This window comes from Thunnus albacares, chromosome 4 (genome assembly GCF_914725855.1).
Source record: "Thunnus albacares chromosome 4, fThuAlb1.1, whole genome shotgun sequence".
NCBI classification, from domain to species: Eukaryota; Metazoa; Chordata; class Actinopteri; order Scombriformes; family Scombridae; genus Thunnus; species Thunnus albacares.
Genome location: NC_058109.1, coordinates 34,800,182 through 34,822,105, shown reverse-complemented (window position 1 = coordinate 34,822,105; position 21,924 = coordinate 34,800,182). Strand labels below are relative to the sequence as shown.

The 21,924-nt window shown below is 39.7% G+C and overlaps 1 protein-coding gene across 2 annotated transcripts; it reads left to right on the top strand.

The window, feature by feature from the left end:
• Positions 1-807: 807 nt before the first annotated feature.
• On the top strand, positions 808-20,842 carry LOC122980794 (helicase with zinc finger domain 2-like). Of its 2 annotated transcripts, none has more exons than XM_044349145.1 (20): positions 808-961; positions 2,572-4,155; positions 4,853-5,036; positions 6,368-6,475; positions 8,870-9,384; positions 9,486-10,124; positions 10,329-11,124; positions 11,259-11,334; positions 11,510-14,903; positions 15,107-15,192; positions 15,367-15,492; positions 15,574-15,729; positions 15,947-16,091; positions 16,177-16,308; positions 16,988-17,180; positions 18,083-18,229; positions 18,399-18,608; positions 18,727-18,883; positions 19,412-19,579; positions 19,889-20,842. In XM_044349145.1, the coding sequence occupies exons 2-20, from the start codon at positions 2,807-2,809 to the stop codon at positions 19,999-20,001; spliced, it is 8,694 nt and encodes a 2,897-aa protein (XP_044205080.1). In that variant the 5' UTR covers positions 808-961; positions 2,572-2,806; the 3' UTR covers positions 20,002-20,842. The 2 variants fall into 2 exon arrangements, with proteins under 2 accessions (XP_044205080.1, XP_044205079.1); XM_044349144.1 differs by having other exon boundaries at positions 808-1,115.
• The last annotated feature ends 1,082 nt before the right edge of the window (positions 20,843-21,924 follow it).

The window sequence follows — 21,924 nt, the reverse complement described above, 5'->3', positions numbered from 1 at the left end:
AAAAAGGCTACATCAGAATTGATTATATTGTTTTACTAATCTGCTAAGTATAGTAAATAAAGTTGTCAGATACAAGTAGTGGAGTAAAAAGTACAATGTTTGCCTCCAAAATGTAGTGGAGTAGAAGTGTAAAGTAGCATAAAATGGAAATATTCAAGTGAAGTAGCCTATAGGCACCTCAAATTGTACTTAAGTACAGTACTTGAGTAAATGCATTCCACCACAATCTTGCAATCTTGGTCTTAAAGGACAGGTTCACAGTCTTTCAAGTCTGTCTTAAAACAACGGTCAGGAGCCCAAATGAACACTGAAATTGTTTTTTCTTGCTGTAATCATTCATAATGCACTTACAATGTAAGTCCACTTGATATGACTGACTCAGGCTGCTGAAGCCTCATATAAGCTTCACATCAACTTTTAAATATTTTTGCACATAATGACTGCGACTGAACACCAACTTACACCTCAGCACAGTCGCTTTAAGTTGTTTTTTTAGCTGCTGTTGTTGACGTGTTTTATGTGTTTACTTATGCTTTTAGGTGTTTATGCGTTTATGAACAGGAGGAATGATTGCAAAGAAGAGAACCTCTTTCAGTGTTCGTATGCCAGCTACAGGAAAAGGTTTTTAGTGGAGGGACTGTTTTGGCTGTGCAGGAGCATGCAGCATCACAATGAAGCTATTGTTAAAAAGAGGAAGTCCTATCATTCTTACCATGGATGTGTGTAAGACACAAGGGGGTGGGTGGGGGGGGGGGGGGGATGGTAGGTGGAGAGCGCATGCCTATCACTTTAATCCGATGCTGACGCGAAATATGAGAAACGAAACTTAGGTTAAACCAGCTCTTCTGGTAATCATACGAGGGCGCGACTCATCATAAAGGTTCGTGATAGCCGAGAGACTCCAGCTGTGCTCCGGTGCAGGGAGGGGTTCTGTCTGCCTTCACTCCGAAACCTCAGAGCCGTGAGTCCACATGATGCTGCACGTTCACACTGTTGTTGATCAGCCAAGTCTCACGTTAGCAGGACCTCAGTTATCCGCGATATTAAAGCCTCTGTAAACATCCGCATATCTTAATGTTTTGGAGCTACTGCTGAGCCGCTCAAACACTTTGACGGTAATTATTATTAATTTATTTATAAGTATTAATGCAATAATAATAATCATATTAATAATATCAAATGTATTGTTATCATTAGTAGTTGTTGTGGTATAAGTAGTAGATGCTGGTACATGTACTTGCCCTAATAGGTCTACTAAACTTGATGGACAGTTATGGACATGGGTGTAGATTTTTTTTTTTAACAAGCAACAATCAGTCGTTTAATTTTTTTTATTGTTGTCTTGATTGTTGCTGAATTGTAGGGCGTGTATTTTACAATAGTAAAAACTAGTTTAAAACCTTGCTCTAATATCACACCCTGGTATTTTGAGCCGTTTGTTCCACTGACTTCATTCTGAGTGTCTGTGCTGCAACCTGCTATTGTATTTAAAAAATGCACAACTGCGCCATCTAATGGACTTAAGATGCAAGCTCCAGGGAGCAGACAGTCCCGATTTGCTTCAAATATATTCTGTAGTCATTTAGGATTTCTAGGATTAACTCTGATGTGGCATTTTATGATTGTTCATATCATCGGACTTACTTTAAAATAACAACATCTTGTGACCTTGGAATTCGAGGTTCTATTTGACTTCTCTGTGAAAACTGAGTGAGTCACATAATCAAAAACACTTGATTGGGGCCCAGTGTGGAGTTCTTTTAATCTGTAGTTACTAAAAACAAAAGGCTTCCTCTCTATTAACCTCAATGGACATGAAAAACATCTAAAAGTAAACATGTCTAGGTAATTTTCAAAGCAAAAACAATTGTAACAGAGTATCTGGAGGTCTTGAAAAGTCTTTAAAAGCATTGTATTAACAGTGTAACAGTGGGATTGATTCGACAGTGGATTGTGCTGCAGGAGGCTGTTTTTAGTGGCATTTCACTCAGCACCACCAGACCTGCAGCAAACACTGTCACTAGGAAGCTCATCAATTGTCAGTTTTAACAAATACCCACTGAACTTAAATTAATGAATCATTTCAAACTAGTTACTCCATCTACCCATTTTATGCCGCTCCGGGTCACATTAATTTAATTAATGATATCATTAGGGATTTTTGTTGTATACTGCCGGAAAATACTGAAATTGTGATACATTGTGATACATAAATAATTTTAGGTCATATTGTCCTTGCTCGTTTTCCATCATACCTTCATACATTGACCGGTATGATCGTGAAAGTTGCATTTTATGTGGTATTAAATAGGTCCTAAAAGTCTTAAATTCTTGGTCAACCCTGCAGGAACCCTGTGCAAGGTCACATGTCTGAAGCACCATATGACCTTAGCAACAAGTACACTTTGTGTCATTCCTGGCGGTCTATACCCTGAATGGTGATGTCATACTGCTTTTCTGCAGATAAATAATTATTTACCTAAAAAATGACCCTCTGTGATTTTCTGAATTAAATAGCATTCTTGAGCACAATTCTTATTATACTTTTTTCTCTGCTGTTTTCTCTTTTAGACACATTCTGGACATTCAAGATTTTGGCCTTCAGTTTTTCATAGATAATGACAAGTTAATCCAAATTAGCATTGTCAGAGATTCCTTTGTTTATGCTTCATCTGAGTCTATGTTTGACTGTAACCAGAAAACATACCAAAAACTACTGAAGTTTTGAGCCTATATTGCTACTATCTGCAGGACCATACATTTTCCTGCATTCAAGTGCTGACTTTAGCATTATGCATGTATCACAATGTCAGCCAGTGGGTCCAAACTGGCTCTTCTTTTATCAACACATGACCTCAAACTTGTATGCGCTAAATGCTCTGTCAGGGAGAAAGAAATTACATATTCCTTAAAATCAGTCCAGCACCAGTGTGCACGCAATATCCTGCTCTGCAGGGCAAAAGGTGGCAGCAAATGGAGGCCTGTTTCTAGACGGCCCGCCTTTCCAAACCCTAGTCAGTATATGGGATGTTGGTTCTATGTGGAGGGCTCTGGTTGCACACAGCACAAAAACCGCTGCACCTTTGCCAGAAGTGATGAGGAAGCAGCAGTGTGGAACTTTGAAAAGCATCAGAGATTAGACCACACTCTTCTCTGTAATCTTTTAGCTCAATCTGAGAGAGGATATGATCAGTGTAACACATCTGAACCTCTGGGTGACATTTTGGATTTAGATTTGAAGGCTGTGTGTCATCTGTGCTCTTTTAAGGAGAATGAAATAACATACACAGTTAAGTCAGTTAGTCACAAGTGCAGTAGAAATCAGCTTTTAGTCAAAGCCAAAGCCTCTAACCAATGGAGGCCTGTCTCTGAGCGGCCTACATGTGGAAACTTTGGTCTAAATGTCCTTTACAAAGTGTGTAACTTCTATGTTGAGGGTTCTGGATGTACACAACACGGAGAAAAATGCACTTATGCCAGAAGCTGTGAAGAGGCCAGTGTATGGAACTATATTAGAGAAAAAAAAATAGATAAAGATGACTTAATCAGACTTGTAACTGAGTCTGAGCATATTTTGGAAACACCAGAAAGTGCAGCTGAAAGCATACTCCAAGAGTTTTCAGGGGAATTTATTGAGCTCTGTAAAGACTGCTTTCATGATCGTCCACAAAAATTAACAACCAAAAGGTGGAACGCCACTTGCTCAGCAGATGAAGCACACACCTGGAACCCAGTCTTAGTTTATCACCTATCAGAGAATAGCAGAAAGCACATCTACAATCAGGTGCGCCCACTTCCCAAAAACTGTCAGTTTAAGTACTGCAGTCATGTCAGGGAAGGCAAGCCCTGCTGGCATCAGGCCGGCCACTGTTCATCTGCCCAGAGCGAGGTGGAGATGGCTGTGTGGAAAGCGGAACAGAGCGGACTCACCGTCCGGCCTCATCTCCTTCAGTTGAGCCAGCGGGAGCAGACACAGCCCAGACAGGTCACCATGTACTGCAAAGTCTGCCTCTTGGCCCTGTCCTCCCCAGAGAGCTTCTTCAAGCACTGCTCCTCTTTGGAGCATGCCCAGTTACTCTCTGATGACACCACCACCAAGTGGAAAGGACGACAGCCTCCACACAACCGCCGAGCTGAGTTTTGGCTGTGTGACAGGTAAACAACACTACTCCCCCTTATGTGTTTTACCACCATGCTGTAGATTCATGCAGGTTTTTTATAATGGCTATGGACATTTTGTCCTATTATGGGGTGTAAACCTAAAAAACCAAGAGCTTTACCCAGTTGCTTTACTAAAAATACCTTCCATTACCAAAATTGCATATACTTTTATAGGGCTCTCCCTCTTTCTCTGTTTTATCCTGTTCAAAGGAGAAGGCTGGTGATATTCTATATTTTTGTTATTGTTAACAAATCCCATGAAAAGGCCAACACTAATAATGTGTTAGCTAATCTCACATTACTTTTTGACCTCTCCAGTCTGCCTGTGCTCCAAGCCCAAGTACCTATTCAACACGTAAATCTATTTTCACTATTTTCTGTTTTCGGTGGCAGATTAATACACATTTGGTGCTCTAGTGAGTATTTCTGGCAGAAGGAGCTTTACGGCACAAAAAAATAAGATATCAGGCTTTGGATACACACACAATATTTGTTAATGGGATCATTGTTTTGATCTTTTTGTGTGGTTTAGGAATATGTGGAGACCTCCAGGAACACCACCAAAAACAAGCAAAAAATTAGTAGTATAATTCTAGATGAGTGTAAATCTTCAGAAAAGCATTTTGGTGTCTTTTTACTATTTTTACTGTTCCAATGTTTGTTTTGTACTGAAATTGCCATTTCATCTTAGACCACAAACATGTGAGTACAGCAACAATTGTCCAAAAGCTCATTCTGTGGAAGAACTGCAGGAGTGGATGATGCGTGCTGAAGAAGAAGAGGAGATCAGACATAACATTGAAGCCCAAGGTTACATGAGCTATAATGAAAGGCTTTTGGAGGAATACAAAAACAGCAGCAATGAAGTGCACATTGTGAGTACGAGGCTCAAATCTTTTGTTTTGTCATTTTCTAATTCTGTTGAATATTGTTTATTTGGCAGGATGTTGGAGTGGCTCAGTCAAATGAGGGGCACATCATGTTCTCAAAGAGTCTTTGAATCCGTCCTTCATCGCATACACACCCTCCCAGTCTTTCTAAAGGTCATAGCAAACTTAATCATCCTCTTAAAGAGGTGTTGTCTGCCCTGAAACAACACACAGAAACAGGACCGTGCATACATCCTGTAATACATTTGCACATCAGACAAAACACAATAGATAAAATGGAAAAATAACAAGAACTGCTGTTTAAAATAATTATTGCCTACTTTATAACTTCTATCATGTAACAAAGATAGTTGGTTAGTTAAATAATACAAATACAATATGTTATTTAAAGGATTACTATTACTAATAATATAATTATTGACAGTTTGATTAATTTATTCTTCAGTTCCTTACATAGACTATATAAAAATAATGGACGTAGCCACTGTGACGTCACCCATTGGTTTGTGGACTTGCGTTTTGAAACCTTGAGTTTGGCATTTTGACCATCACCATCTTGGAATTTTGGAGCCAGAAGTGATGAGAAGTGATCATATTTGGATGAGAGGGTAGAGCTGACCCTAACGATAGCTGCGAGCTTGGTTAACATGTTGCATAACAGTTTCTATGGTTAACTGTGATCACGCTAATGCTAATACTTGCTAGCGAAAAATGGGCTAAAAAACCATTAAAACAAAATGGAAATTTCAGAAAAACTGAACATCTGACTCCTTAAAGGGGCTTTTAGTACAACCAAATGCTGAGGGAGAGTATTTTAGGCAGCCAAAATTTTACAATTAACTTTTATGAACTGAAAACACACTGAAATAGCTACATCTATGGCTAAGCCTATACTCTGTGAATCTAGGGTTATGCCATGTTTACGTTTCATAATGAGCGACTTGTCAATCACAACGGAGCCACGCCCTAAAGCATACCCTGATTTATCGTCAAATTTAAATTGAATGGGACCATAATTTACAAAATGAACATCATGCTGTATTGAAGAGGACTTGAAACTAGAATTTGAGACCATAAACCCATTAGGAAAGTGTATTACTGAGGTAATAAATCAAGTGAGAAGTAGGGTCATTTTCTCATAGATGTCTATACAAACAGACTTCGTTTTGGAACCAGTGGAGTTGCCCCCTGCTGGCAATTAGAAAGAATGCAGTTTTAAGGCACTTGTGCATTGGCTTCACTTTCAGACCCAGAACTACCCGCTTGGTTCCTGACCATTCAAAGTATTTTAATTCACTATTTCATATTTTCAACAGATGTCAGAACAAGTTGATGATGTCAGCATCTCTTGTGATAAAGATTTAACTGTGGAGTGTGAACAGATCAATGCAACACTGCAGTGGAACTTCCAAGTTGAAACAGAGGTAAGATTTTTAAATTGTATTTTTGTAATAAGGCATGGAAGTTAGTTATGTCAAATGCCACACAGTGAAAATGTGTGAAACGTCATAAACTGATATGGCGTGTTCCATGTCATACAGTATAGTCAGCCAGATTCTAGCTGCGTGATTTAATGGGGATGCCAGTCACAGTATCTTTTAGAGTAGACCTGTGCTCCTCTATAAGAAGCTAACCCTCAACACAAAGCAAAGGAGTCTGCTGAATATCTAACTTCATACAGACACTACAGTGCCTGTGTTCTTGTACATTCCACTCACAATTTCAGTAAACAAGTACTAATTGAGCCACTTGTCTCCAGAATTGTGTGACAGCCAACAAAAATCTGTCCCCCTGAATGTGCCTCTCTGATTAATTATTCTGAAGCATACATATATGATGCATAACCTGATTAATAACTGTTATCTGCAGAGCTGTATTTGTCATCACTATAGTTGAGGTGATAGTAAACAATAGCCTCGGTCATTTTTCTGTGTGAAATACCACATGGAAAATCAGTTTATTCAATCTTGCCCTGAAAGGAAAAGTATGGTTCATTACCATTTGGGTTTTATTTCTGTTGGTCCAGTCATCAGTTCTATCAGTTAGTATAGCATCGACATCCCTGAAAATAAATCCAAAATAAGAGCAAGACACACGAGCAGTAATATGATTAGACCAGCCAACATTTAGCAAGGTAATGTAACCAGAGGGCTAGCAGATAAAGGTGCAAGCTAACTGAAGCTATTTGGCTGTACCAGAGTGGATTTAGGAGGCTCTAGAGAAGTGGTATGCACTCAGAGGCACTGGAAGACACCAAGCAGGAACTGGAAGGTGCTGGGCTGACAGGAATAACATGCCCAAGAGGCACAGAACAGAGAGCTGAGAAAATGTTTGGTCCGAGGAGCAATTTAGCAAGCCAGGATTTGAATGATACTAGCCTAATTGTCCTCTGAGTCTATTAAAGACACAGCTGATATGTTTAAAGGCAGTTTACTAAGTACTTAATAAACAGGTTTACAGTCATCAGCAGGCAGGCAGTAAGAACAGCAAACTGATCCAAATGAGTTGAGGCAGGTTGGCAAGCAAGACACATAACACACCAAGGTAACAGGTGTCAGCCAGGTAATGGGTAAACAGATAATACAGTCAGGCATATACGGCTGGACTAAGGCAGAAAGGCAAAGAGCATTACGGATACCAACCATAGACTGTATATAAAGATGGATGTAGCGCAGTGTGACATCACCCATTGGTTTGCAATGGAGCTGGTTTGAAATAACCTGACGCGCCAGGTGGTTTGTTACACAGAACCATCTGAGAAATCATCCTTGGAAACTGTTTGGAAAAGGGCAGGCACTTTCAAAAAATACTTGGCAGGTGATTGAGTGAACCATCTGTTTATCACTGTCTAGCACCGTCTTACCTTACAAGGCAGCTGGATTCATGAGATCACAAGATCATGTGAGAATCCTCATAGGACATGGATTGGTCCGTACTGCCAGTGTTTCGGACACAAGTGCATAACTTGAAGCCTTACAAGATAGATTCTTGTGTGATGTCATAATCCTGCGAATTCAGCTGCCTCATAAGGTAAGGTTTGAAGCCCAGCGTTGCTGCTGAGGGTCAGTGCCATCTTTTCCATTTGGAGCCAGGACCTTCCAAATAAGGAGTGCGGCATGTTGCCTTTCACACTCTGGAAACACGTCCCGCTACCTCAGACCCAAGATAACGCTAGCTTACTGGGAACACCAAGCAGTGCACACTTGGACTAACATTAGCTAACTAACATGGCCAGTATCGTTATCAAGTAACATTAAACTTAGTGAAATGTTATGATCATAGTCAGTGAGAATCCCAGAGTGTGTCAATCCCAGCTGTCAATCAACATACACACAGCAGACATTAAAGCTACTATAAGTCTTCAAATCTTGTTAACGGAGCAATAATTTCCAAAATTACCACCAGCACACTTAATAAAGGGTCTGAATTTAGCAATTGAGACCATAATGACTTGTTGAAAAAATTTACTGACTTAGTATTTCATGAGAGAAGTTGCCACTTTTTGAATGGGAGTCTATTAGAGCCAGAGATTTCCTGTGGACAGCATTTGGCGAGCATCAGTGGAACTCAACTTTAAGGTTCTTCCGCTTTGCCTTCAATTTCAAGGCATAGTTGTTGCCACTTGATACCAACAGAATTACAAGTCGAAAATGGACCTGCAATGGGCTGGCAGGAGTTAAATGCCACTTTTAAGCATTAGCCTAGCTTTGTTACTCTTCTGTGTCAGTGTGATGTTCACACAATCTTCAATCTTCAACTAATTTTATCAGTAATGTCCTTGTCATAGTATGCTTAATTACCATTTTGTGTATGTACAGAGACAGCTTGTGCATGTGGCGTTGTTGAAGCAAGAACCAGGAGCATCATTTACACTTGATGACATCAGTTTAGCACCCTGCAGCCACTCCCTGGGTGAACACTTTTTCAATGAAGACATGACCTATGACATCACCGTGTCTTTCACATGTATCAACCCCGGCCTGTATGAACAGTGGTTAGTGCTAGATTTTGACATGAGACCAGTGCTCTTGAAAAAACTCAGAGTAAGAGCATGCCAGCCATTGTTGGATGACACCGAACAACCTTCTATGAACCGTGGAGCCACCTTTCAAAGTGTTGAGCGTTGGCATCGAGGGAACAGGGTTATCATCCCATGTTCCTCCAGGACAGAAAAACAGGAGGAGCTGTTAAAGGAATACAAGCCTCCTCAGATTAACTTTCTGTTTAAATCATCCTATAACACCCAAACACCTCTGAATCATGAGAACTACAAAGAAAGCATGCACCACTTTCTGTACAAAGAGGAAAGGGCAGAGGACCAGGTTGTTTCAAGGTAATATGCTGTTCTGTATCTGTGTCCTTCTCCTTTTATGATGTTGGGAATTTGCACATATTTGCAAAATAATGACTAAGTTTTTTTCTTATTTACTTTAGACTAAATGTTTGTGGAGAAATTAAAACATTGGATATGTTGGACAGTACACAGTTTGGCATGATGATTGCTCTGCGAGGAGAACTTTTCTGTTCTGTCTCGATTCCCTGCAATCTCACACCGGACACCCCTGAGGGACGGGTACTGAAAAGAAGCATTAAGTCTGGCCTGATAGCCCCTTTATCTTCAAGTGGTCGAAACTGCAAGGTCTATGAAGCCAAAATTGTGCAAGACAAAACAAGTGAGAACAAAATGCATTTGCAACTGTCTAATAAATGTTGCTCCGATCTTATGCTCAAAAGCAAAGAATCATATCAAATGGAAGTGCAGTTTCAGCTGGACCGCTACAGCTTCTGCACCATGCACAAGGCTGTAGACCTCCTTCATGATACAAAAAGAGTGCTACCAGACCTCAAAAACTGTGGTATTCCTGTTAATGACATTCACTATGAGAAGCTGAATGCAAAGCAACAGTCTGCAGTTCACTTTATCACTGGGAATTCCAGTTTCCAAAAGTGTGTGGCACCACTCCTCATTTATGGACCATTTGGAACTGGGAAAACATTCACCCTTGCTACAGCAGCCAGAGAGCTTTGCAAGCAGCCTCACAACAAAGTGCTAATCTGCACCCACACTAACAGGTAACGCATGTTATTGAAAATGTATTAAAATAATGATTGATTGATTTATGTAGACATAAAATCCCCAAATAAATTTTTAAAATCTTGTGTTACTTCCAAATTGCTAATCTATGCTCAACTCTTTGCTCTAAGCTGTATTGTTGCAAAGTTTTAATATAGCAACATGAATGTAGTTTTGTCTTTGACATTTTTGTTCCCTTTCAGTTCTGCAGATCTGTATGTCAGGGATCACTTCCATCCATTCATTGACAAGAAAAATGATGAGATGAGGCCAATTCGCATAAAGACAAACAAGAAAAGTACTGTGTTTGCCAAAGATGAGATCACTTTGAAATACTGCTTTCTTTCGGAAGACAGACAGTATTTTCTACCACCAACAAAAGCCATTCTAGATTGCCACAAAATAGTCATAACCACCACAACAATGGCAAGACATTTTCATGACCTAAAGCTCCCAGAGGGATACTTCACCCACATTCTGATTGATGAAGCCTCTCAGATGCTAGAATGTGAAGCCTTGATTCCCCTTGGTCTGGCTGGGTCAAACACAAGAGTTGTTTTAGCAGGAGATCACATGCAAATGGGGCCGAAGCTTTTCTCAGTGGATGATCATCACCGTTCAAATCACACACTCCTTAATCGCTTGTTCCACTACTATCAAGACCAAAAGTGTGATGCTGCCCAAAAAAGTAGAATCATTTTCAGTGAAAACTACCGCTCAACTAAAGAAATTGTGGAGTTTGTATCAACCCATTTCTACGTTGGTAAGAATGATGTTATCAAAGCTACTGGAAATATTCCAGCTCCTGCCCATGGCCATGCCCTAAAGTTCCACCATGTTAGGGGAGAGTGTCTCTTGGACACTGTGTCTATGTCTTGGTATAACAAAGAAGAGGTTGCCGCAGTGGTTGAAGCGGTAAAGGAGATTCTTGAGCACTGGCCATCCACATGGGGAACCAAGGACAAAGGCTCAATCTGTGTTCTATCAGAGGGATATCAGGTAAATTAAAACAAATTAATTACATCCATGATACAGGGAAGATATCTGCATGTATGTGTTGACACACATTTTCGACATCCTCAGAGTTGTAGGCTAATAGTTTAATTAACTCAGTTGTTTCTTATGGTTCATAGGTTCGACAAATTCGGACAGCGCTTGCGAGAAAAAACCTTGAGGATGTCCATGTCGAGAATCTTGCAAATGTGCAAGGTAATTTTAATTTAGTTTTAAGAACTCCAGTATGATTATCCCATTATGTTAGACATAAAGGATGACTACACTCAAACTGAGCACCTGTCTGTCTATTCAAACATGACACTGATATCACCTTTCATTTAACTTATTGTCATTTCACATATTAAAAGTTCTCTTTATGTGTCAACAGGCAGACAGTTCAGGGCAGTCATAATGACAGCTGTGCAAACACGTGACAGCCTAAGAACGTCTCACCTGCCTGGTCTGGAGCTGTTCAGTGATGCCCGTGTGTTAAACACTGCGATGACTAGGGCTCAGTCCCAGGTGGTTGTGATTGGAGATGCTGCTGCCCTCTGTTGCTTTGGGGAATGCTCAAGAATCTGGAAGAGCTACATAGAACATTGCATCAACAACAGCGGTGTTGCACCACAGCATTTCACCAAAGATTTTTTTGAAAAAGATGTTGTGGAAACTGCAAGGTTTCAAAAGTCTGAACATGTGGATAAGAGCAGCACTCTCAGTGATTCAATTCTTCAAGAATTGAGAGATGAATATGAACAGCTGAAAACAGAATATAGTTCAGACGAAGACTGTTGTAAATTTCAAGGCTTCAGTCACCACAAGTCAACCTCATCATACAATATCACTGATGATAATGCAGATGTTTTGGAGTTATGTAAAAATCAACCAGAGATGTACAAGCGAGGAAAGTTGGTCAGGGAGTCACATAACAGAGGTTATGTAATACCATATAATAGCCCCACCAGACATGTAAGCCTAAAGGGAAAGGAAAACCTGGGCAAGGCCTTCTCTGGAGATGAGGTGGTTTTACAAACAGCAAGAGTGGTCAGCATCACCAAGAAAGCTGAATCAGCCCGTGTACTAGTGTGCCTGCTTGAGGATGAAGATTACAGCAAACCAAGACAGAATTCTGATGATAAATTTGTCAAAAGATTGATGATGCCCATTACGAAAACTGCACCCAAAGTACGCATACTGATCAGCAAGAAAAGACGTAACTTCATTCCAATATGGCAGCAAATTGATGGACAGTGGACGATTGCAACATATGAACGTCTTGACGAAAAACTCAAACAGAACAATGTATTTATGGTGCAGGTGATTGGCTGGAAAGAACATTGTTTATTTCCATTGGGGAATGTGACAGATATTCTTCCAATTGGAGGATCTTTGGCTGATGGACTAAGGGTCCTGAATGAAGAATTCAAAGTTGCACCCACTCCACATCACTCAGACAAGAATTTCTTCTTGGCAGACAAAGACAGGACACACAGACAGGACATACGTGAGGTAATCACTTTCACTGTGGATCCAGAAAAAGCAACAGACTTGGATGATGCCATCAGTGTCAGGGATATTGGAGACCAATATGAGTTGGGAGTCCATATTGCAGATGTGGCAAGCTTTGTGAGTCTAGGAGGTAAATTAGATGAGGATGCAAAACAACAGGGTGCTACATATTACCGCAGCAGGGAAGAACCAATTCATATGTTCCCCCGAGACTTAAGCACTGATCGCTTTAGTCTTCTGGCAGGTCAAGATCGCAGGGTGGTTTCATTAATGTTCAAAGTAAACAAGCAAACACATGAAGTCATTGGAAAGCCTGAATTCCAGCTGTCACTGATCAGGTCTGATAAGCAGATGTCTTATGAAGATGCAGGGAAGATTATCTCTGAAAGATATAGACAGAGACCTAATTTTGATACAATAGAAGATTGTGTCGCTGTGGCTTATTGTTTGGCAAAAGCTCAAAGGAAGTGTAGACTTGTGGACTGGGCTTATGCTCAACCTGATGATCACCGACTGCCCGGGAAGCGCAAAGCCCAGCTGATGATTGAGGAGCTAAGTGTGTTATTCAACAAACATGCATCTGAGGCTTTGGTTGGTTCAGAAAAAACAAGGAATTACACACCCCTTCGCTGTCAGGCAGAGCCAGATTCCAAAAAAGTTGAAGATTTCAAACAGAAATATGGAGAATTCATACAACTGTCTCTACATGTTAGGCACAAAGTTAACCATGATGAACAAGTCCCACACTGTGGAAACTTCCGCATACTCACAGAGGTGTGGAAAGATATCCAGTCAGCTGCCAGAACAGATGATATAGACCAAATGGTGGATCTTGTTGCAGCAGATGACATCCACCCACTCCTCCAGCCAGTTGTTAATCAGTTCAGAAAGTGCTTAAGTAAAGCTTATGTCATCCGTTCCAACTCCTCCCCCAAGGCAGAAGTTGGGCACTATTCTCTGAACTTGAAGTTTTACACACAAGCATCTTCACCGATACGGCGGTACATGGACATTGTCTTGCAAAGACTTTTGCACTCCATCATATGTAACACGGATGTCCAGTACACTCGAACAGAGATTACGACTTTGTGCAATCAATTTGAGCACAACCTCAAGGATGCCAAAGAGTATGAACAAAAGGCTGAGAAAATGGCCTATGCAGTGAGCATGAAAAAACAAAGTGCTACAAAGCTAGCATTTGTTGATAGTGCAGATCCTAACAGAGAAGGTTTTGCAGTGTCATTTCCTTTTAACAAGAACATATTTGCAGAGGGTGTATCAGTTATGTACAAAGATTTACAGTTGGAGGACCAACCATCTTTTGATGAAGCAAATCACTGCATCATTGTTAGATGGAAAAAGCGGATCTATGCAGCTGACACCATGCAAATCCACCAGGAGTTGAAAATGCTGCCAGACTGTGCCCCATGTGTTGAGCTTCCACTGACAATATGGAAAGCCATTGTTGACGCAATTGCTGAAGAAAAATGGGATCATGCAAAGTCATTCATAATCAACGCTAATACAAAGCAACTGGAAAAAGAGAGGACTCAGCCAGAATCTTCTCAGGTGCCACAAGCCGAGACTAACACATATACTTCTGAGGAAGATCACTATGTTGACTTTGAACTTCAGTTGCAGCCAGGGGACACCCTTCAGATCCAAATGACATCAGAGGTTGTAAGAGGTTATCACATGCCTGCTGTTCAGTTGGTGCACATTAAGCCCAAGTTTGAAGTTTGTGTGGAACATGTCCACAGCCCTATCACATGCTTCTCCAGATGTGCAGATGATCCATCAAGGACTTATTATAGTGACACCGAGGAGTATGTCCGGATCTGGAAACCATTGTGTGAGATGGAATCTGCTGCCACTGCAGTGGATGAAAGTGACAGCATAATCATTGAGAACCTGGTGGTAAACTTCATCCAGGAGCAGGAAGACACAATAACAGGAAGCTTCTTCTTACCTCTCGCATGGATCAATGAATGGGCAATTGAATGCAACCTTTCAAAGTGCTTGCTGTGCATTCGGAAAAGAGGTCTGAAGTTGACTTCAGCTCTGGAACATTCTGCACTAGTGGACCCAAGAGAGTTCACATGGGTGGCACACGCTGTCACGAACAAAGTAGAACAACCTAAAAACTCTTCAAATGATGGAACTACGGTGAAGTTCTATATCAATCACCTACCGATGAAGAACATTCCTGATTGTGTGTTTCAGAAAGACACACGTTTCACAGTTGAAATAATCCCAAAGCTCCTGCCTGACATGTAAGTTCCAGTGTAGCTCACCTTTACCTAACCAATGTAACACTGCTTATCGTTTGATTTTATTAAATTATTTTCTGGATGTCTAACTGCACTTCTCACTTTTTTCTTTTTAAGGACAGAGTTTACATATTGATAAAAAAAAATGTATTTTTCATTTTTGGATTAAACTGTTGAATCATAGTTTCATGATTTTTTTTTTTCAGACGGAAGGAAAATGCTGTGGTCAGCATTCCGTCTGCATGTGATCTTGTCAAGAGTATAGCACTTGGACGTCGCATTCCAAAAGAAGGTATGTCCATTAGTCAGCGAATGGTTGCCTGTATTTTAAGTATTGGTATCCATGTGTCTCACTACAATACAAAACACAGACAACACATTGCATGTTTTTTTTTTTCATTTTGCCTGCAAAAAGCAATTGTGAATTCTTAAGTCATTTAAAACCTCTTTAATTATGTCTTTGCAGTAAAAACAAGGTGGCACATCATGAGGAAAGAGCTACCATTCGGACTTCCAAAGCTTAACCGGAGTCAGCATGATGCTGTGAACAAAGCTGTAGATGAAACATTCACAGTTATACAGGGACCACCTGGTAAGAGCTAGAAATTGTATTCACCTTGATGCTTCATGTTTTCTGCAATGGCTTAAGTCTTTTTCCCCACTTGTCTCTTAGGAACTGGGAAGACAGTAGTAGGTGTGTACATAGTGTACCGTTTCTTTGAGCTGAACTCTAAGAATCAAAGGAAATTTGATAACCCAAAGGATGAGAACAAGAAACAAGTTATTCTCTACTGCGGACCTTCCAACAAGTCTGTTGATGTTGTTGCAGGCAAGTTACTTTTTGTCTCTGATGAAGTTTTAATTTATGTCTGTACTGTAATCCATGTTGTGTTATGTGCGTGTGCACATGCGCGTGTGTGCGCATGTGCATGTGTGTGTAAGAATGTATGCAAATAGGTGGCAATTAAAAGGAAGTGAATGGTCCTCATGGCACCAATATGTGACTGGCTACTGGTGTGTGTGTGTCTTTTGCTCTTGTAATACAGAGTACCTGTTGAGGTTTGGGGACAGCCTGAGGCCCCTCAGAGTCTACAGCCAACAAGTGGAGAATGCTGATTACCCTTATCCAGACTGCACCCTTCAGTTTTCCTGTAGGACATCCCGCCCAGAACATGCCAAACCAGAGCTTCGGTATTGTAATCACACCGCAATGACACTCAGTTTAAATGTTTGCTTTATTATTCATTTACACTGGCATATTTTACATGGTTTTTAGGAGTATCACTCTTCATCACCGCATGCGACAGAAACAAAACCCTCATTCAGGTCAAATAATAGATTTTGACAAGCGCATTCAACTTGCTTGTGAGGAAGATGGAGAACAGCTGACTGCTGAAGAGGTGAAAGAGTAAGTTCAAATGTACACATGCGTGGAAATAATTAGTTGTTGGAAATAATCACCAAGTTGTTGGTGAGTAATTTTGTGAGTGTTGCTCACCAAAACTCTGTGTGTATCCTTGAGGTCGAACAAACATGTCCAATGCATTTCGTTCCTCATGAAAAATTTGCCAAAGCTGATTTTAAAAATATTATATTCTGCATTGTATACAAGGGGGACCCAAAAATTCTGTGATTTAAATCTTTTAGTAGTACCTTTCTTATCCATCCACATATACATCCATCTTCACTACAGCCGATGATCTACAGCTACCTGTAGATCATTGAAATAGTGTGAAAAATACTCCACATGGTGCCTTTAAAGTTTTGCCCAAACTGTATGAAGCTTCTTTCCTATCTAACAACTTGACCTGTGCATAGATCCATCTTTTTCTTCATTTTGGTGGGGGTTTTTTTCTCTTCTCCGGTAGAAAATAAATTGTTGTCTGTCCTCATTTTATGACATGCTCTTCATCATCATTGTGTCCAACCTGCATATGTCTGTAATATGTTTCATACCAAAAATCCCATGAATAAAAGGAATAGAAAAAAGGAGTGAGTAAGAATAGAAAAGAGTAAGAAGGCCAGATCAGTTTGAATTGAAGAAATTTATTTGCAACCCTAACTGTATGGATTGTTTTTCCTCCTAGATACAAAAAACTTCTCAGAGTTGCTCGGACATATGAACTTGAGCAGCATGACATCATACTGTGCACATGTACACAGTCTTCCACCCCGAGCTTGACTAAGACAGTCAGTGCACGTCAGATCCTCATTGATGAATGTGCAATGGCCACTGAACCCCAGGCCCTGATTCCATTAGTCTGCAACAATCCAGAAAAGGTGTGCTTTTCATTTAATGATCATTGTTGTGCTCCTGCTCTCTAGGAACACTTTCCTTAATGTGTCTGTATGGTAATTATGCAGAATGTGATCTGGTGGCTCTGCTATGGGGGGCATTTTGCATTTCACTGCAAAACAATACAAATTTGAGGGAAACACCGAATGAGGGAATATCTTTTTGAAGAATGGTGTTCATCCCTCCATAAGAGTTTCAGAGTCACTGCCAAGGCTGAGAAACACCATTCTTCAAAAAGATATTCCCTCATTCGGTGTTTTGATGATGGTGGTGGAGAGCGCTGTCTAACACATCAGTCCAGAATCTCCCATAGGTGTTCAACTGGGTTGAGATCTGGTGACTGTGAAGGCCATAGCATATGATTCACATCATTTTCATACCATTCAACCATTTGTGCCCTATGAATGGTAGCATTGTTATCCTGGAAGAGACCATTCCCATCAGCATAGAATGTTTCATCATAGGATAAAGGTGATGACTCAGAACAACTTTACAGTGATGCTTCCCTCTAAGGAGACAAGTGGACCCAAACTATTGCCAGCAAAATGCCCCCCACAGCATAACAGAGCCACCAGATCCCCTCACTGTAGGGGTCAAGCATTCACACCTGGACCACTTTTTCCTTTAATTTGTCACCCGCCTGTATATGTATGTGTGTATATATATACATATATAAATGAAAAAGGTTTTTTTAGGAAATGCATTTGTTGTAATCATCACCATAGCACAGTCCCATCACAAGTATTTCATCCTGCATCCTTCTGCAACTTTTGCTAGGATGAAGAGGATGCGGTTTTTGTCATCATGAAGCTTGTTAGTTTTTTTTGTTGTGTTGTTTGTATATCACACTTAATTTCACTCAGATATCTTACAATATCACTTTCAGATTGTTTTGATTGGTGACCACAAACAGTTACGACCCATTGTGAAGAATGAGCGTGTGAGGAAGCTGGGGATGGCCAAGTCTCTGTTTGAACGCTACTATACAATCCATGAGAAGAGGGCAGTGATGCTGGATACACAGTACAGAATGGTGAGAACATGAAATATACACTGTGTTAACACATATAGTGTATAGTGTGTATCTCATACAGCTTATTGTATATTATTAATGTGTATATGTATTGTATTACTATATGTCTGTGTTTTTAAATTGTGTTTTTAAATTGTAACCAACAATTATAAATGATGTGCCTTCATAGCATAAGGACATATGCGAGTTTCCATCAAATGCATATTATGATGGACAGCTGAAAACTGGTGTGGAGCAGCCAAACAGTGTCCTGCGTGTTGACAACAGAACGATGCCAATTGTTTTTGGTCACATCCAAGGAGAGACCATCAGTCTGGTTGTGAACACAGCCAAGGGCAACGAGAACTCTAAAGCAAACCGGAAAGAGAGAGACAAAGTGGTACAGTATTAGGCACCCTTGCTTTTCTTTATTGATTTTGAACAGTAATAATAAAATATAGGGGTAAAAGTTACCATAGAGTCATTAAACTGATAGTAATGATTTGGTTCTTTTGCAGATTAAGATAGCTGAAATGCTGATGGAGAAAGCCAAAGTTGAACAGCAAGATATTGTGATCCTGTCGCCCTATAATGCCCAAGTATCAGAAATCAGAGATGAGCTGAAGAAGAAGGAAATGGATAAAATCACCATTACCACAATCACAAAAAGCCAAGGTGACAGTGCACCTCTCTTCTACCTCTGAACAACAGATCCTGTACTGAAAGTAAAGAAGCAACACTACAATGGAAAAGTATCCAGAGTAAAACTACTCATTGTGAAGAATTGTTCCTTTCAAATGATTAAATGTTAACATGTAACTAGTATTTTCATGTTTGTCCCAGTGGTGCTGAGTCTAACTACTCCCTGCACTGCTGCATAGTTGAAATTAGCAGTGTTTCATATTTTATAACCAGATCTCACATTTTGATTATAAAATCTTAATCTGTAAAGTAGCTGACACGGATAAATGTAATTAAATAAAAAGTACAATATTTCACTTCAAAATGTAGTTGAGTAAGTCTGACAAAATGGAAGTACTTGAGAAAATGTGCCCACCTGTTGCCCCTGCTGATGTAGTCATATTTTTTCATGACATATAAATGACAATCCGATGATTCAGTCTGGGATTCCAGTGCAGCACAGAAGAAACCAGAGAAAACCCTTGTATAGTGATGGCTCATCATGAGCATTTTGTCTTCTAGGAAGTGAATGGCGTTACGTCATCTTATCGACTGTGTGCTCTGTGCCAAGTGAAGAGATTGAGAGTGAACCAGACAGAGCCTGGCTGTCCAAAAATCTGGGCTTTGTGGGTGATCCTAACCAGATTAATGTTGGAATCACCAGGGCCAAGGAGGGATTGTGCATCATTGGTGAGATACTGTAGCTCATCTCTTTTTTTCTGCCTATGCTCAAGGCTTGAGTGATCAAATGACTTGAAGAGATCAAATAATGCATTTACTTATCTGACCTCTGCTGACACTTTGGCTTGGCTATTTTTTGCTATTTCATATCATGTTAGTAGGCTGAGGGATCTGGGGAACAGATATCTCCATACATAAAACTTACTATGTAGTTATAATAATACATAAAATGTACATCAAGTAGTATTTAAGAGTTACTGTATTCTGATTGCTGTTCCTGTGTAGCTTCATAACTCAAACGTGTCTGTCCTCTCAAAGGGAACCAAGAGTTGCTCAACTGCAGTGGAGCTTGGAAAAAGCTCCTGGAACACTACAGGCTTCGCAACGCAGTGACAGATGCAGACAAGATTTCAGTGCAAGATGCCAGATAGCTGATCTCCTTTATCCATGTTAAGAGACTTGATCTCTACAAGCCATAGATCAGAACTTTTACACTGACTCAACAGCATAACTTCATGATATATATATATTTCATGCTTTTTCTATGATGTCGCAATAACTTTGCAGATTTGGGGGTTTTGATATTGTATTTGACCATAGACTGTATATATTTGACACAGTTGTTTTTGTTCTGATTTATACACCCCTTTCTCTTTTTAAAAATATGTATGAATCTGTAAATAGGGAATCAATAGGGAACAACTACTATATCAACTGTATCTATATTTTTTGTTGGACATTTTAAATTCTAAACCTTCATGTTAAAAAGACTGAATAGTCTGTTCTTTCTTTTGTATTTTTCATTTTTGTTACTGTAAGTATAAATATTTCATTAAAGAATTTAAGAGTTTTATCACACAGTGCTGATATTAACTGTGGACAGCTGATGAAAGACAAGAGTTCAGCTCTTATTGTTTGGATCTTTTAATTCATTTTTAGTTTTAGTTGTGTGTAGAGAATTACCAGTGTATGAAGTCACCTTCAGTGGGCCATCATTCCTGTATAGTGATGAGTGAGCCAGCATTTATTTCCCGTGCAGGGCAGCTGGTCTTAACTTTTCAGCTGCCTCACCACTCAGTGAGCTGAGTCTGCAGTTTTTTATGTTTAACCTTCTATAATATTGTTATTGATACATTTTAATGTCATATATTCAGGGAGTAGCTTTGGCTACAGAAATGTTTATAAAAATGTTTTGCATTGTGTTAAATTTTAATTGTTGAGCCATTTCTGCATCCAGTGATTTTAATAAATGTGTGTAATTGTACAAAAACATTTAATTGTCTTGTGTTGGTTCTGTGTGAATGGAGTTTATGGGATTTTCACGCATTTAGTTTCAGTAATTTAGTGTAGGTATGGGATTGGAGCCATAGATAGTAGATAGTCTATTGTCTTATCATTGTAATAAGGGAAGTTTTAATAAATGAAATGTCGAGCTGGGAACCTTATGACCAAACCACACATGCCCCTCCCTCCTGCTGGAGCCATGATCAGACTAAACACAAACTGAATTTTTGCCTTTATTAGCAACACTGACCATTTTGTTCTCCCCAAACTATGATGAAGTCAAGCCACTGGTGGAGAAAAAAAGCTGAAATATTTAAAGAAAAAAAGTCCTGATGTTGTGAGACTACAGTTGTAATTTTGAGGAAAAAAGATGAAAATGTAGTCTTCTATCAGTACTGTTAATGGAACCAGTCGCATGATTTCTGTGAGGGGTAACTGAATCACAGTGAGGACTGGTTTCCTCTGGACAGCTGTTGCCAAGAAAAGAAGAAAAGAATCAAAACCCAACAGACCATTTTTCAAAATTAATTTCATTTTGACATGTCATAGCAGGTTAAGTACAGGTGTGTATTAATTAACGATTCCATTGCATTTAGGTGAGCCAGTAAAGATGTCTGCAGCGAAAAAAAGGTCTGTTGGGCATTAATGAAATTTTTTCATGCATGTTTTGTTCATATATTTTTCAAAATATAACCTTTTTCTCAAAAATGTCATCTTTATTCTCATCGTATATTTAAGAATGAGCTATCATTAATGGTATTAGTTACACCTGTGCTGCTGTGAAAAAGGTGGACAAATCACATGACACCTTCACCACTTCTAGCTCATCACTCTGGCCATGTGAACGCTTGTAGGCTAGCCAGTAGCTTGCTTGTTAGCAAACATTGTGTAACTAAGCAACCTACATCATTCTGCAGTAATTTACCAGATATTTTGTCAGGCAGCTCTTTGTTTTTGTTTGCATCTGTAATCTTGAAAGTAAGGGACATACAAAATCTAATTTCAAAAACTACAACAATGAATGAACTTCTCAGTTTACCACTGTAACAATTCTTCTTTGGAATACTTGT

What these genes read in the sequence shown, in the direction of transcription:
- LOC122980794 (XM_044349145.1), top strand. Translation starts at nt 2,807, where the DNA reads ATGTCAGCCAGTGGGTCCAAACTGGCTCTTCTTTTATCAACACATGAC. An exon ending in TTCTATCAGAGGGATATCAG is followed by an intron (nt 11,125 to 11,258) that starts GTAAATTAAAAC and finishes TATGGTTCATAG; the next exon opens with GTTCGACAAATTCGGACAGC. An exon ending in AGTTATACAGGGACCACCTG is followed by an intron (nt 15,493 to 15,573) that starts GTAAGAGCTAGA and finishes CTTGTCTCTTAG; the next exon opens with GAACTGGGAAGACAGTAGTA.